The sequence below is a fragment of the Penaeus vannamei genome, chromosome 15 (assembly GCF_042767895.1).
Source record: "Penaeus vannamei isolate JL-2024 chromosome 15, ASM4276789v1, whole genome shotgun sequence".
NCBI classification, from domain to species: Eukaryota; Metazoa; Arthropoda; class Malacostraca; order Decapoda; family Penaeidae; genus Penaeus; species Penaeus vannamei.
The window spans coordinates 37,645,231-37,660,230 of NC_091563.1; the positions used below are offsets into that span (position 1 = coordinate 37,645,231).

Consider the following 15,000-nt stretch of genomic DNA (forward strand, 5'->3'; position numbering starts at 1 on the left):
TGTTAGATAAGGATTTCACTATTCAACCAGAACATACGCTGAGATATGCCTAATTAAAACCAAGAACCATAAGTTTGAAGTGACTGTATATACATTACATGATTTAATCAACATTATTGCAGATTTTACATTACATCTAAATGTATGAGTAAGTAACACAAATTTAAATTACACTGGGTCATATAAAAAAGGCAAATGAATTAACCCGTTTTAGTAATATTACCCCTGGTGCACAAAGTATTAGTTAAAGTATGTGCATTTTCTTAGCTACCACTCAACCACCTGCTGCTTCTCAAGCTCACCCATGACAAAACAGACACTAGTACTATCCTTGTAGGATAGTACTTGGTGATAACTTCTTTTAATTTACGTTAGCATCCCGCCCCCTACACACAAAAGAAAGAAAAAAAGTGATTATACCCAGCCAGGGGAGTTGACACATACAAACCTGGACTCAAAGCAGTAATGTTAAAGATAGCTTGGATAACTGACAGGGACATACCTAAAATTTCAAACATTTATTCACCATCACTGGTACATTTTTTGGTTGAAAAACAATTTTTCAATACTTAAACATTTGGTGGCAAATGAAGGTACATTTTTCAACATCTATTCAATACACTGAAGAAATAATCCAGAAAACTATCCTACTAATAACCATCATTGGAAAAAGTAATTTTGGCATAGTCTGGGTATTTCTTTTTCAGCAGTTCAACAGATATTGAATGATCTGCCTTTCCATAACCTTGAGAATAGCCAAAAACTTCAATGCTTTTATTGTCTGGCTCGTGCAGAATGCGACCTCCTCCAACACACTCGCAATCCAGTCCCTTGGCTTCAATTCCAGGCACAACCTTGTCATACACATCAGCATGGAAACCTGCTGAACAGTACCTGTAATCAGAGAAAAATAGATACACTTAAGGTCTAGTATGTTTTGAGAAAGTACCCTGTAAATAAATGTTACATACTTGCTATATTGATGGTAATACTTTAGTTGTTTTTTATTATACTTTACCAGATTTCCTGGGAATAATTATAATTTCAGATTTCTATTTTATTACCATCAGTGTTCTGAGAAAAAAAAGGCCTGTGTGACATACTTTTGCAAGAAACACTTATAAACAAATGGTTCCTTTATCTACTTTCTAAAAATATTTACTCCACAATGCAAAATTTAAATAAATGCATAAATAAAAGAAAGGAAAGGAATACAATGATGTACATCTCACACAATGATGATTACTGATGATATGGTGAGCCTGATGATGGCAATTAATAATAATAACAAAATCTATATGGTGTTGACATGCCATATTTATCAAATCACTGACAACTTTAAACAAATTAATGTGCCAGACATATGTGGCCTAAAGCAGGGATAAACCCATTAAGCCCCAGTCTCCATCTAATACCCCCCTCCCCCCAATTACAATGACCAAGGGATTGGGAGGGTCATAACATGATGAACAAAATAGAAAAAAAAAGTGTTTGCAGACATTCCAGGATCTCTGATCCAGAATAACCTTCACATATAATAGAAAAGTCATATGACCAATGATAACCTTATAAGAGCTTATATCTAATCTACCATGTATCCCTATTAAAAACATTTATATTTACTCTCAAACTGTGAATATCAAAATTTATCATTTAGGTCTTGCATCTAAGCTCAGAACTTTAATCATTAAATTTTACTTATTTCTTCCCTAGGATACAATTATATGAAAACCTTTTCTTCCTTCTAATTATCATCCATTGTTCATAATTTTCATTTATTTCCTCACCTGAATGCCTCTCCTCTCTCTCGAACTGCATGTATTCAATTTCTACATGATTATTTGACCCTTCTCATCTGTTCTCATTATCACTCCCTAATTTGGAATTTTAAGTATGAAAAGTTTCACCAAAAAATAAAACATAATAAATGCTAAATGGCTGAAAAGTTGTTAAAATATGTTTTCATGCAAAAGTGTCAGTTCTGCATCAAACTCTTGTGCCTGTGTCATATCTATTTTCTTCAAAAAATCTTGAGAACCCATTCACTTTGAATTATGTCTTGATCATATAAGATAAAATTATGCACAGTACATGAACACTTCATGACTGAAAATGTAAAATTAATAGATATAAAGGATAATTCCCCCCCCCCCATACTTTGAACATATTGGCAGCCTATCAAGTCAACAATGATTAAACAGTAAACTGTGACATACAAAATATGATGAACATTTAACTGACCTACATCATATAATAAGAAAGCTATTTTTAAACTATATTTTGCTCCCATATATCTTAAAATGATGTTTGGCAATTTAGGCAACTTCATGACACCACCATCCATGAACTAATATTTGGTTATCCTATACTTTCCATGCAATCTTTCATTTTATAACTTTGTTAACCTTTATTTACTCCAATAACTGCACACCAGGGGTATGACCACCAGTACCCTATTGCTTCATTTACGGGTAAAGCCATCACAACTTCCAATATGTAAAAGATTAGGAAAGAATGGAAAAAAGGCAATAGTCAAAAGAACATCATCTAAACAAAACCTTTTAATTTCTGAAAAGTATTCATCCTTTTGAAAGGGTGGGCAGCAAACAATATAGCTAAGACCTCATTCAGAGATGTTATTACAGCACAATGATGCAGTGAACACAATGATTTAAAGATTTAAGATTTTAAAGTTTTAGTTTTAATTCCATTTGTTACAATGGATATTCTTTGCTTTGACATACTGTCCATTTTATTTCCTCACCTGAACATTGACATTGGATTAATAAATCCTATGTGTGGCATGTCTGTTTATTATTTGTTTCCTTAGTCATTTCACATCAAATTATGAAGGTAGTCTAAACTATCTATATAATAACTGGGATAATACTTAAATCCACTAAACTGTTATTAGACAAAACCCTCCCTTCATACTTTTAGGATTTGCTGCAAATTTCTTTAGCCAGCTGTAAAACCTCAAACTTACCCTCTCACGATATGCTTGGTGACCTCAGGTCCTCCTTCTGGGGAGTCGTGAACTTTGATCAAAATATACTTGAAGCGACCTGTGTCGATGTCCACATCTTCTACCTGATCCAATTTGGCGGAGGTCATCTTTGTTGATATCTGACACAATCTTAAAAGAAGAAGAAATTATCAATTATACCAAAGATTGTTTCTCAAATGTTCAAAAATCAATTGGCTTTCTTTTATGTATGAAAATAATAATAATTCAGACATCTGGCACTCAAAATCATTTGTATATAACATTACTAAATTTACACATAATACTTTATCTATATGGACTAGGCCTTAATAAATATTTTATACTATGAGGAAATTAAGTAAAACTGCTTGAAATTAATAAGCAAGATTTTCAAAAATGTCATTTGCAAATTTAGTTAGTGTTGGTCTTGCTAAACCTCACATCTGATTGTTTACAATATTCCGCCCTACCTTTACTCAATAATCAATACTTCAAAGCCACTGAAACATATTCATTCAAATCAGAACCTTCCTCAAGGGAACAAACAATAGCCATCAACTACATGTGACATTCACTATCTTAGACGCTGCCTTGGCTCTGTGCCATTTCCTGAAGTGTTTTGAATATCTTTCGACCTTGGAAGACCTTGCAATGCTTATACACCTAAAACCCTTAATATAGCAATTCTATGTCAAATATGTTATTTTTTTCTTATCATAATACTCCGGATTTGGTTAGATAGAAGAAACAGTATGGCTGACATCCACTGTGTAATTCGCTGGTTACCGAATACATACTGTCATCAGTTTCTTTTCCTCTTAATAAAGAATTCATCAATTCACCGTCATTACACATTACAGATGCAAACAAAAGCGAAACAGAACAAAAATAACTACACACCCGCCACTCCCGTCACAATGTAAAAGCACGTCCCCTCGGGAAGTCAGAATAACAATAAAAAATAGCTTTACAAAATACTCCCCCACTTCATGACACATTCTAAACAGCCCCCAACGCGAACACACAACACCCCATCAGTCAACCGCATTCTATCAGACCGGAATTTCCTCCCTCAGCAGACAAACCTTAAGGAAGCAGCAAGACGACGTGCCGGGACCCGAGTCAACAGCGGCCTCGAAATCAACCCAAACATCACTCCCTCAGACCGCCGGGTTATTTGATTTTACATTTTCTGTTATTTGGGGGTATTAGGTTTATTGTTATAGAAGGTGTGGTTTATTTCTGAAGTTGGTGAATTTGAGGTATAGGATTGTTTGGGTTGTTTTGCTTTTTTGTCATTAGATTTGCGAGGAAATGTTAAAAGTTCGAATTTGATTCTTTCTTTGGCTATCTAATAATTTGACATGCTTTCATTGCATGCTTAAAATGATAATCACTGTGAGCTATGGGAGGGGTATTGTCAAATTAGTGGAGAACTATTCGTGAGTAATATTTTAATTCTGAAAGGATTACCACCGGTCCTGTTGCAACATGTAGTCCTTTTATTGCAAGTGTTTGTAAGATATATATACAAAGTCGGTGACGCATCATATATTGCTTTCGCTTTCATTTTATATTTTCAGACTCGTAAAACAATGCGTCAAGAGAAAACCAGAAAAATAGAAATTTAGTCATCATGCCTCTCATGCGGGTATATTATGGCAATTGTAATGCATTTGTTTAATCACTCTTATGCATAGGCGCATTTATACACACGTGTTTGCGTTAAAGTCTTTTGGCCTGAGACCAATAACCTTAGGAAACTGAATATTGGAATATCTCGCCAAATCATTAACCATGCAATGCAATGTACATAAAGATTTTGAAATAGGCATTCATAAATGTAATTAATTTGAGACGACGGGAACCATACTTCTTGAAAACCGGTATTTCGTATAACAAGACGTAAACATATTAGTTAGCATGAAAAAGTCAACAAGATGATCCAATAGATGGGTTTATTGAATCGCAAATAAGCATTTTGTGTGTATTTTTTTCCAGCCTTTGTATGGACACAGCGGAATGCTTTGTCATTTAATAAAAATGATCTTGTATTTCATAAACATAAATATGCAAATAAACATCACCAGCACGAATTCAATGGGGAAGGGGAGACACTAGAATACAGTCACAGGAGGGCCTCACATAACAGGTAGTGAAATTGGGATATGGCCTTCCCATTACAGACACCCCTGAAAATAAATACCCACTACGCTCACCTATACCCACGTTGACTGAATATAAGTTATTTATGGCTTACATACATGACAATTTGGTTTTGATTTTTTTTTTTCTTGGCAAAGTTAGTTCATCTGTTTACAATGTATGCTGCAATTCTGTTTTTGCCTGTCTGGTGTCCTTGTCAGTTTTAGCACATGCTTATTTTAGACTTTTATGCCTTCCATTTTTTTTTTTTTTTTTTTTTTTACCTCTGGTTGTTACAATCATTATCATCACCATCATCAGCCATCATCCATCATGATCACCATCACAATCATCATTAATTTTCATTCTCCACTATGTTTGTTTCTCTGGTCATATGTCAATAAAACTACAGCAGAGATTGTGCAAATATATTTATTTAAAATCACTTGGCCATAACAGGCCAACTGGACGGCAAATTTCACAAGGCACAACTGCCACTTTATTTGTCTTAACAAACCTTTACTACACAGCACGCAAACCCGAGATCACCCGAGAAATAATTTCTCAAAAAATGCTTTAGAAATACAACAGATCGCCATTGTAAATGGTCTTAAATGTATAATTTCAAAGATTCTTGTGATATGTCAGTGTCTACTGCACTGTGTTTACTGTGTTTACTGCACTTACAGGGCACTACATCCTTGTCCGACAACCATCTGTTTGGTTGATTTTACTTACAACTGAGAAAGTATGAGGTATTCTCATCAGTTAAAATGGGTGAGTGGGGTATGGTCAAGATCTACTTATCATGAAAGTAGTGCTATAAATCATTACACGCAATATAAAATACATTATCCTTAACGGCTGTCTAATAAGTTCAATGGCTTTGTAATATTTTACATAAATGTTTGAGTCATCTATCAATTCTCAGTGAATATTACATAAAATAAGAAATATTTGAGTCCATAATTTACAAGAAGACAGCACTCCTTCAAAAGAAAAAAGGCAGATAAACAGAATTAATCTTTCTTTCCTTTTTTCATAGATAATAACGACATCTGGTGCTTTTCATTCATCTTCTCCAAACCTGAGATATGTATTAAAGTACATGTTTTCAACAATTCAAGTGTGATTCTTGCATCATTTTACATTTGGCTTTTGTGGAGATATTTCCTGGAAGCTTCTTGTTCTGTATCTTGTGTTTTTGGCATTCAGATGCATACCAACTACTCAACATAATGTTTAGTTTCTTAAATATCCTTTGCTTAAACAGTGATACATGAAAGTGAATAAACCTACACTGAATGGTTTATATTCTTGTAACCTGCCAATCCATCAAAATTCACAGTGAGCAACAGTTCACATTCATGAACATATATATATATATATATTTATACCTAACAAACAATATAATAATTATTCTACTACACTATGGCAAAGGCATATCACTAAAGAATGGAACTTATGTCTCATATATGATACTCATACTTGTAGGAAGCTCTACACGATACAATAAATAAGATGTTTATATAACATTCTTTGACCTATTCTAAACATCTAACTTTGGTTCAAACACACAACCATAAAACAAATGAATGTTCAATACAGTCTACAACACAACACCATCCTTCATAATTTATAAAAAAAAAGGAACATTTCATGGGCTGCTGGTATTGTTTCAAGTCTTTCTATGCACAGAGAGCCCTTGTTCACAATAAAAGTTCAGGAAAATGTCTCCCTTTACACTGCTTTGTTTATCTTACTAAATGTAATGATTTTCTTCTTTTTTGACACACAAATAACAAATCATGTTAGGCACTACTTGTATATCAGATTTAAAAAGGTATGTGTATAATTACAGGTACTTATTAATGGAACATCAAACCTTGATTTAAATCATTATGCAGCTTACATTGCAAGCTACTGTACCTTTTAAAAATTATTATGTTTCATGTCTCTATGCAAGCATGGTCATTTCCTAATAACATATCCACAAATGTTAGATGCTTAAAGCTAATCTAACATACTGAACTACTTATTAATAACAACTTGATCTTACTTACTATAAAGCAACTTGCCTTTGTTGTAAAATCATATCTAAAATCTTGATTATTAGTCTATAAATAAGATATGAAACGTTAAATATACCCAAATCATGAGTATATCTAAAAGTAACAAAGACTATCTGTGCACGTAAAGAACAAACATAAACATAAACTGTAACATGGAAGAACAATAAATGGCAGCCCAAACAACTTTGTAGCAGCAATTATACAGAGAATTAGTTTGCCAATATTACATGACAACATTCTCATTACTGTACACATTTCCCAAGGACCCATGAGGTAAACCAGCATTTGGGAAACAAATTTTAGTAAACCTAAGATGAACCATGTTCATTGCAATAGATGTAGAAAGGGTGAAAAGCATCTCTTGCACTGCAAAGATATTCATTCTCATTCATACCTTTATCAATTTCAGTAAATCCTTCATGTAAACAAATGGCAAGAATATGATTATGTATGTAAAAATGACAACTGAAATCTAAGTAAAGCAAGACTGACTGTTGACGCGAAGTTCGTATTTCTATTTCTATCTAAGTTCTACAGATGGAATTTCATGACACTGAGTCCGTCATATAGGACTTTCTTATCTTCAGCTTAAAAAGACGATACCATAATCATTAATAATTCTGGAAATCACTATTTCTAGATTACCCCTAAACGATTAAGAAGCACTTGTCATAGTAGTGTACAGAAGAAACTGATAAATGAATCACCAACTTTTCTAGAATGTACATTATACAGCTAGATTTATCTTTTACACAAAGTTTGTCTATCATAGCAGAACCAGCTCTTAATGCTAGATCAATCTTTATTCGATACAAATGTAGCAAATATATACGTATATGTTACAAAGACATCCACATATTTGTCTAACTGTGGTGTATCAAATATTTCAGTCATATACAAAATTAAATATCTATCAATTTCACTTCCAAATATCTTGAAGCAGTTTCTAAAGGACTGCACACCATAGTACAATAAAGTTAACTATACTAAAGGCATTTTTCATAAAAGATCTTTGATCTGGTTATTACTGTCAAGGCAGAACAAATCAATTGCATTTTGAAGTCTCAAAATACTTCTTACTCTTAAATTTCAGCAAAATCTGAAGGATGATCATTTTCAGCAATATTTCTGTCTCAATTTACTGAAATATACATGTACATATATTTATACAAATAGTTGAACCTTGTTTAATGCTTTTACTTAAATAAGGCATGTTATATTTTCAGATGAAATTGTAAACTAATTATGTATTGAATTTAGATGTTGTCCCAACAAATGTAAGTGCTTTCTTATTGCAGAAAAAGCAAATAAGGAGACAACTTGATTTTGTTTTAGTAAAAATTATAGTTTTCAAGATACTAACCCGTGTTAAACAAGGTTCGACTGTATATATAAACATACACACAGTCAAATTTAGCACAGATCTTTCAACTTAAAGAAACATTTCCGTAAAACCATACATCATTGTACAAATCAAATAATGCCATTAGAAATCTCATCTTTAAAATGAAAAACACAGAAGACAAATATAAAAGGAAATGCAAAGTCACTATTATACATACACATGCACACATACATTAAGATATTTATGGGAAAAAGAAAGAAAGAAAGAGGAAAAGTCAAACTTACTTTAATCAGTGAAAGGAATTAATGCCTTTTATAATCTTTTCAGTAAATGTTCTTCTTTTCAGTAAATGTTCTACCTTTCAGTATATCAATCTCTCTAATTCTGAATTCACCAATCACATTCATAGGGAGACATCTATTTCAAGTGAGCACATTATTACTGTATATAGTTGCATAGAGAAAGTTGTAGTGGTAAGAAAATATTAGATTCTCTTCAATATCAGTCACTTTTCAAATTAACTACATTTTTCAAAACATCTCCAGGCCTTGCACTGAATCAGAGTCAATAAATGCACAGCTGTATTTCCTACTCAGATACTATTCAAACACTCTATGACCAAATTTGCAAGCACAAAAAAGTAGAAAATAAAATAAAAAATAAAATGAAAATAAATTAAGAAATGGTAAAGAAGGTCAAGTGCATAAAAGGCATATGGCTTTTATAAATAAATGCACCAGCATGAGATCTGTTTCTTTAACTGATTGTACTAGAAAGATAATATCACCTCTTATGAACACCTCACAGAGATAAAAATAAGTAGTTCATAGAACAAACCAGAAACAAAAAAATAAGCACATTAACTATCACCTGAAAGCAAGATGAACATAATAATAATGTGCAAAGACCATTATAGTCATGTGTCAAATAACATATGTATGTGAGTAATACTAACTTGTATACCAGCGAACAGAGAGCATCCCATTATTACACAACCACTAAGGAACTGAGTTATGAAACAGATATTAGGAACCAAGCTTTAGGTAGACTAGATTGAAAGAATATTGTGAATGCATTTTGTGTATTGAAATATCATAATGAATTAAAGCATACATTTCAAATGGTGAATGACCAGGTAGCATTCATGTAAAACAAAATATGATGAAAGAATTAAAGTTCACCTGGTATTATCTTAATATGGGTGTCATTTTAAGTATGAAACAGCACACTCTACTAACGCCAAGGTCGAACTGTCTGACCATCTCTACTCTTCAGCTGCGATCTGGCAGTCTGACGCCCAGTGTTGATTGTTGAGGGTGTGGTGGTCATTGCAGGATCAGTAGGAGCTACGTAGTTTGGGATCCTTGAAGCTGCCTCCCACCAGTCTGATGCATCAGCCATGCTCAGAGGTGGAATGACTGTAACTGACACCTGTTGCGCTATCTCCTTTGCAGCGTCCTGAGTAAGAATACGCGAGGTGTCATCTGTGACTAGGGGAAAACCAAATTTATCTTTGGCTATGCGAAGACCTCCACTTAGCATGAAGATATTGCTATAACCACGATGTTGTAGTGTGGCAGCAACCTCAGGTGCCACATCTTCAGCATCATCATATACAACAATAATAAATTCTGAATGGTTTTTGTACATTAGGAGCTCTGGACATTCCCAACCAACAGCTCTGGACATGCGGGATGCAGGATGATTTACAGAAGTTACTAAATGTGACTCTTGATAATCTTGAGAAGGACGAATGTCTATGATCACATATGGGCACTCTGGTGGCTTAGGTCTCCCTTCCATCTGAAAAAAGGTGAAAGAGGAGGAAAATATTAGGAATATATATATATATATATATATATATATATATATATATATATATATATATATATATATGTATATATATATATATATCATATATATATATGTAAACCCTGCGCACTCCAACAATTCATTTTATAGGCTATTTCTCAAGATATAGTACCTATATTAAGCATTCCTTTGAAAAAAAAAAAATAATAATAATAATAATAATAATAATAAAAAAAAAATAAAAAAGAATTCTCAATCTAAGGTTCTTCCTGATGTAATGAGTGAAAAAAAAAAAAAAAAAAATGCATGAAATGGGGGGGGGGGGGGGATCTGACTGACAACAAACATTTAAATCACATCTTAAATCATTACCTCAAGTTCTGTCATTTTATGAAGAACATTTTCCACTTCATCTCTGTATTTTAAGGGTACCTCTGCTGTTTCTTGCTCCTTTTCTATATTCTGGTTATCACATTCTGCAGCTTCAACATCTTCTGCATGGGCAAGCATCAGCTGCAGGAGATCAGCCAGGGAAATGCGACGATAAACCTCATCATTTCTGACCTGCATCAATTAATCTATATTACTTCTCTGATGGTTTGATATAAAGGTACAAATATAAATGTAAAGTTTGTGCATGGGGTGGGGTTAGATAGGGGTGCATTTGTTCATATACAGATCCAAAAAATCATACATAAAATAATAATTATTTGACCTTCAAGTTCTAAAGACTCATCTATCTAGTATATTGGATTGATAGAGAACAAAATCAATAAAATAATCCTTGTTATGGATATAGTTTGCCATTACTATAAAATAGGTAAACAATAAATAATATGACGTAAAACATTCCAGCTGCTATGCTGTTTTTGTTTCCTTGTATAGTAAATATGTATAAAAATGCATGCTGATATTAATATTAATTTTCTAAAAAGATAGAAATTGTATGCTTTTCTATTTTTTCATGATATTAAGATATATCAATGATCAAACAATTAATTTATATCTTTATTGTCATATGAGTTTGAAGATAACAGCTCAAAAGACTTGTGTTCTTAATGAATATTACATCTCAGTGGTTTCTACATTATTGGAATTATGTGCTCACTCTGCTATTGATAAACATATACCTCCACTGACACCAAGGAGTAATTTATATTATGAGAGATATCTTTAAATGGATCAGCTGTTTCCTGCTTCAGTTAGTCTTCCCTCAAAACTTTTGAACATTTTGAAAACTTTTGTCAAGGGGGAGAAGGCATGTATGCAGAAGGTGCATCATCATCAAAAACAAACAAACAAACAAACAAACGCACACACACACACAGAGGAACGACTAGTCTTAAGCCTTTGAATAGCCATTTGTTTAGACCAAACAGTTTTGTTTTGTGCAAGCTAGTAGTATATATATCTTAGTAAAAAAAATATTTACCTTGTAATATTTGCGAATTTCTAGTTCAAGTTCTTGACGTCTCTGTGTATTGAAGCCAGTGTTGGTGCGTGGACGAACTCCAGAATAACGAGGGTTGGTTTTTATCCTTTTATTAAGGATTTCTCGGTCACTGATAGAATATTTCTTTAGTGTATTCACTGTGCCGGTATTGGAAACCACAAATTTCCTGGAATGCATTCTCTGAAAAACAAATATCTATTCAGTTAACTGCTAAAAAAATGCTATATCCAATGGCCTTTGTTATACTGTAGACCAGAAATAATAACTCTAAACTGAAAAAAGGAAAACTATATCATAAAAAGCCTAAAAAGCCAGTGGATGTAAAATAACTGAGAGAAAAGAAAAGAAATGGTGAAAAATTCCACTGCATAAAACTCACCCCTTTCTATCCTATAATCTATATTACAGCTATCAACTTATCATTTGTAGCTTTATACCAGGAAACTTTACCCTAGCAAACCTATTTCTCAGTGTGTATACATACACTTGGCAACTGATATTATACCAAAGACTATTCATTTCTGCCATTCTGTTACCAGTTTTCAAAGGAACATTAGTCAACTGTAAGACTAACTGAAAAAATGTACACTGTATCTTCATGTTGAAGGAATTTAAAAAAGAAGGCAAAAGACATCCATATATTAGTATAATAAGAAATAACAAAGCAAGTCGGTATTGCAGATGACAAATCTTTCTTCACTGGGCAAATCTGGAATAAAGAGCTTATTATCTTAGAACATACAAAAAATATGTAAACTGATATAATATATAAAAACCAATTGGCAAATTTACAAGAAGGAAGTTCGTGGAAACAGAATAGCGAGGTTTAATTTGATTCAATTTTCGTTTGGAGTTTGGTTAGCCTGGGTTAAGATAGGTTAGCTTTAAATTAAATTGCAGTGAAAGAAATGCTAACTGAAATAAGGAACAAAGATGGAAAAAAGCTCTTTCCAATGGATGCTGGTCATGGGCATTGCCAGAAAGCTCTCCGGATATAGAATGTGAAATTAATGCTCATAGCTGTCACTTCAAAATCTATTTCTCACTGGACTAAAAACTGTCACTGCAATGAAACTCTATTTAAAGACCCCTTGCACTTCCCTTTCTCAAAGGAAGATTAAGATTCACAATGTCCAGATTTAACATACAACCTACCATGAAAAAGAAAGAGAAAAAAATATAAAGCGCCTAAATTCTATTTAGTACATAAAAAGGACATATTCACTCCTGTATGGTATCACACACCATCGATAGAAGCAAATAAAGCAATTTGAAAACAAATATATGTATACCTAAAAAAACAAAAATACAATAGCTGAATAGACACTCTGGTATTCTCATAAAACAGCCTTTCTAAACAATGCATGACTATTCGCCTCTTAACTGCCTATGATGGATTAGTCATACATCGCATGACACTAAACTAGGCCCTATGTGCCAATTAATCCATGGCACAGCACTCATGCAACTGGCTAGGCCTTGTTCGGCTAGGTTAAGTTAGGGTAGATTAGATTTAACACAGAATAAGCCCTTGGAGAATATGATAGGGTTTGGGTGAGAGAAATATATGCTGGATTTATGAACAAAAATGTGTATATATGAATAAAGCCACAGAAGTAATCAAATGTTTAATTTCTTCTCTTGTATTTCAATACGAATCAAGAGGAGATTATAGAAATCAATTAATGGTTATAGCTAGTTTACTGTTTTTTAAATTCTATTCGCATTCATCTGTCATCTCAGCGAGCAAATGTTATGAACTACGAGTAATAATGACAATTAAATCTCGAATCGGACGCTAGGTATTCTAAAATGCAATAACATTCCATAGCATTGCGATAATGTAATGTGAGCAAGAAGGAAAGTCAAAAAGTGTTCAAATGTCACTGCGGTATCGTTAATGTCACTGCCTCCTCTGACACTCGCAACTCACCTGCGAACCAAATCGATCAACATTAGCATATTACACGGACCCCGTTCCCTTCTACTCTCTCTCTATCCTCGTCCTCACTTCAGAACACACTCATAAACCGTGATACCCAATCCTAGCCCCAAATGAAGCCTAGGAGTGCCACAAATCGCCCGGAAAACACACCAGCGCAGAAGACCCCTGCAGTGCCACCGTCCGTCCGCTCGGCCTGTTGTTTACCTTAATAATTCACTCCCGGCGGCGGCGACGAGGTCAGGCAGCCAGCCTTCGCCTCTCATCCCGCGCGGCGACTCTGTAGGTGGCATCGCTGGGGGGGGAAAGCCTCCGGGATATTGATGGTTTTAGGCTGTTTAGATGTATGTGATGTATTTATTGGTTTATTTTCCGATAATTAACGGTTTGGCTACCGGGTGCTTTTCACCTGCATGGCAACACAGGTGAAAAGCCTGTGGTACATTTATATATATGTATGTATATGTGTGTATGTGTGTGTGTGTGTGTGTGTGTGTGTGTGTGTGTGTGTGTGTGTGTGTGTGTGTGTGTGTGTGTGTGTGTGTGTGTGTGTGTGTGTGTGTGTGTGTGTGTGTGCGCGCGTGTTGATAGCCTGAGATTAATAGATCGTGGGCATTTTTGTACGCTTGATTTATTTTTCAATGCGTATCGGAGGTCATATTACATGGCACCGCAGGCCTTCCCTTCCCGCCATGGAGGGGGAATGGCAGGTGTACACGGCATAGCAGGTGAAAAAAAACTCCCACCTGTGATGGATGTCCACGCAAATAATCGATTTAAAGATAATTATACTAATTCTTCATACACTGAGACACTTCATTGATTTGGGAATAGCTTATGGTGATTATTCTTTAGTTTTAACACTTCCATAAGATTACATATTATTCGAAAATCCATTTTTCCTTATATATTTCTTTTTTCTGAATATGAATCTCACACTAGACCAAAAAAAAAAAAAAAAAAATCGTAGGATGCAACACAGCGGCAAATAAAAACAGGAATTGCCGGATTAATCTACATCCTACATATAAGACTATCAGATCACCGACCTCTGTAGAAGTGACAAAACGACCTCATCCTATTAGCCAGGTCAGCCCGCCAGTCGATATCTCACCTGGAAGAGTTACATGCGAGCCGCCCTTATCACGAGACCTGGTCGTTGGATCGAGTTCGTTGCTTTAGGTGATTGGGAGAAGAAGCTGACTTGTAGATACTACTTCCTGGTACATTTTAACAGTTCGAAAT

The 15,000-nt window shown here is 34.1% G+C and overlaps 2 protein-coding genes across 4 annotated transcripts in view; both read right to left on the bottom strand.

Annotated features, from left to right (window-relative positions):
- Positions 1 to 503: 503 nt before the first annotated feature.
- LOC113821321 (14 kDa phosphohistidine phosphatase) lies at positions 504 to 4,165 on the bottom strand. Of its 2 annotated transcripts, none has more exons than XM_027373807.2 (3): positions 4,072 to 4,165; positions 2,987 to 3,136; positions 504 to 894 (listed from the first exon to the last, which is right to left on the bottom strand). In XM_027373807.2, the coding sequence occupies exons 1-3, from the start codon at positions 4,137 to 4,139 to the stop codon at positions 651 to 653; spliced, it is 462 nt and encodes a 153-aa protein (XP_027229608.2). In that variant the 5' UTR covers positions 4,140 to 4,165; the 3' UTR covers positions 504 to 650. The 2 variants fall into 2 exon arrangements, with proteins under 2 accessions (XP_027229608.2, XP_027229607.2); XM_027373806.2 differs by lacking the exon at positions 4,072 to 4,165 and adding an exon at positions 3,887 to 4,009.
- A 1,380-nt stretch (positions 4,166 to 5,545) lies between these two features.
- LOC113821326 (centrosomal protein of 41 kDa) overlaps positions 5,546 to 15,000 on the bottom strand; it is a 65,554-nt gene continuing 56,099 nt past the window's right edge. The window contains exons 1-4 of one of the 2 annotated variants that reach the window (XM_027373814.2): positions 13,909 to 14,009; positions 11,793 to 11,993; positions 10,733 to 10,924; positions 5,546 to 10,351 (exon numbers count right to left, since the gene is read on the bottom strand). In XM_027373814.2, the coding sequence (XP_027229615.1) occupies positions 9,782 to 10,351; positions 10,733 to 10,924; positions 11,793 to 11,990 (960 nt within the window). In that variant the 5' untranslated portion in view covers positions 11,991 to 11,993; positions 13,909 to 14,009 and the 3' untranslated portion in view covers positions 5,546 to 9,781. Of the gene's footprint in view, positions 10,352 to 10,732; positions 10,925 to 11,792; positions 11,994 to 13,908; positions 14,010 to 15,000 lie in introns of those variants that run through there. The other variant, XM_070130729.1, reaches the window with a different exon arrangement.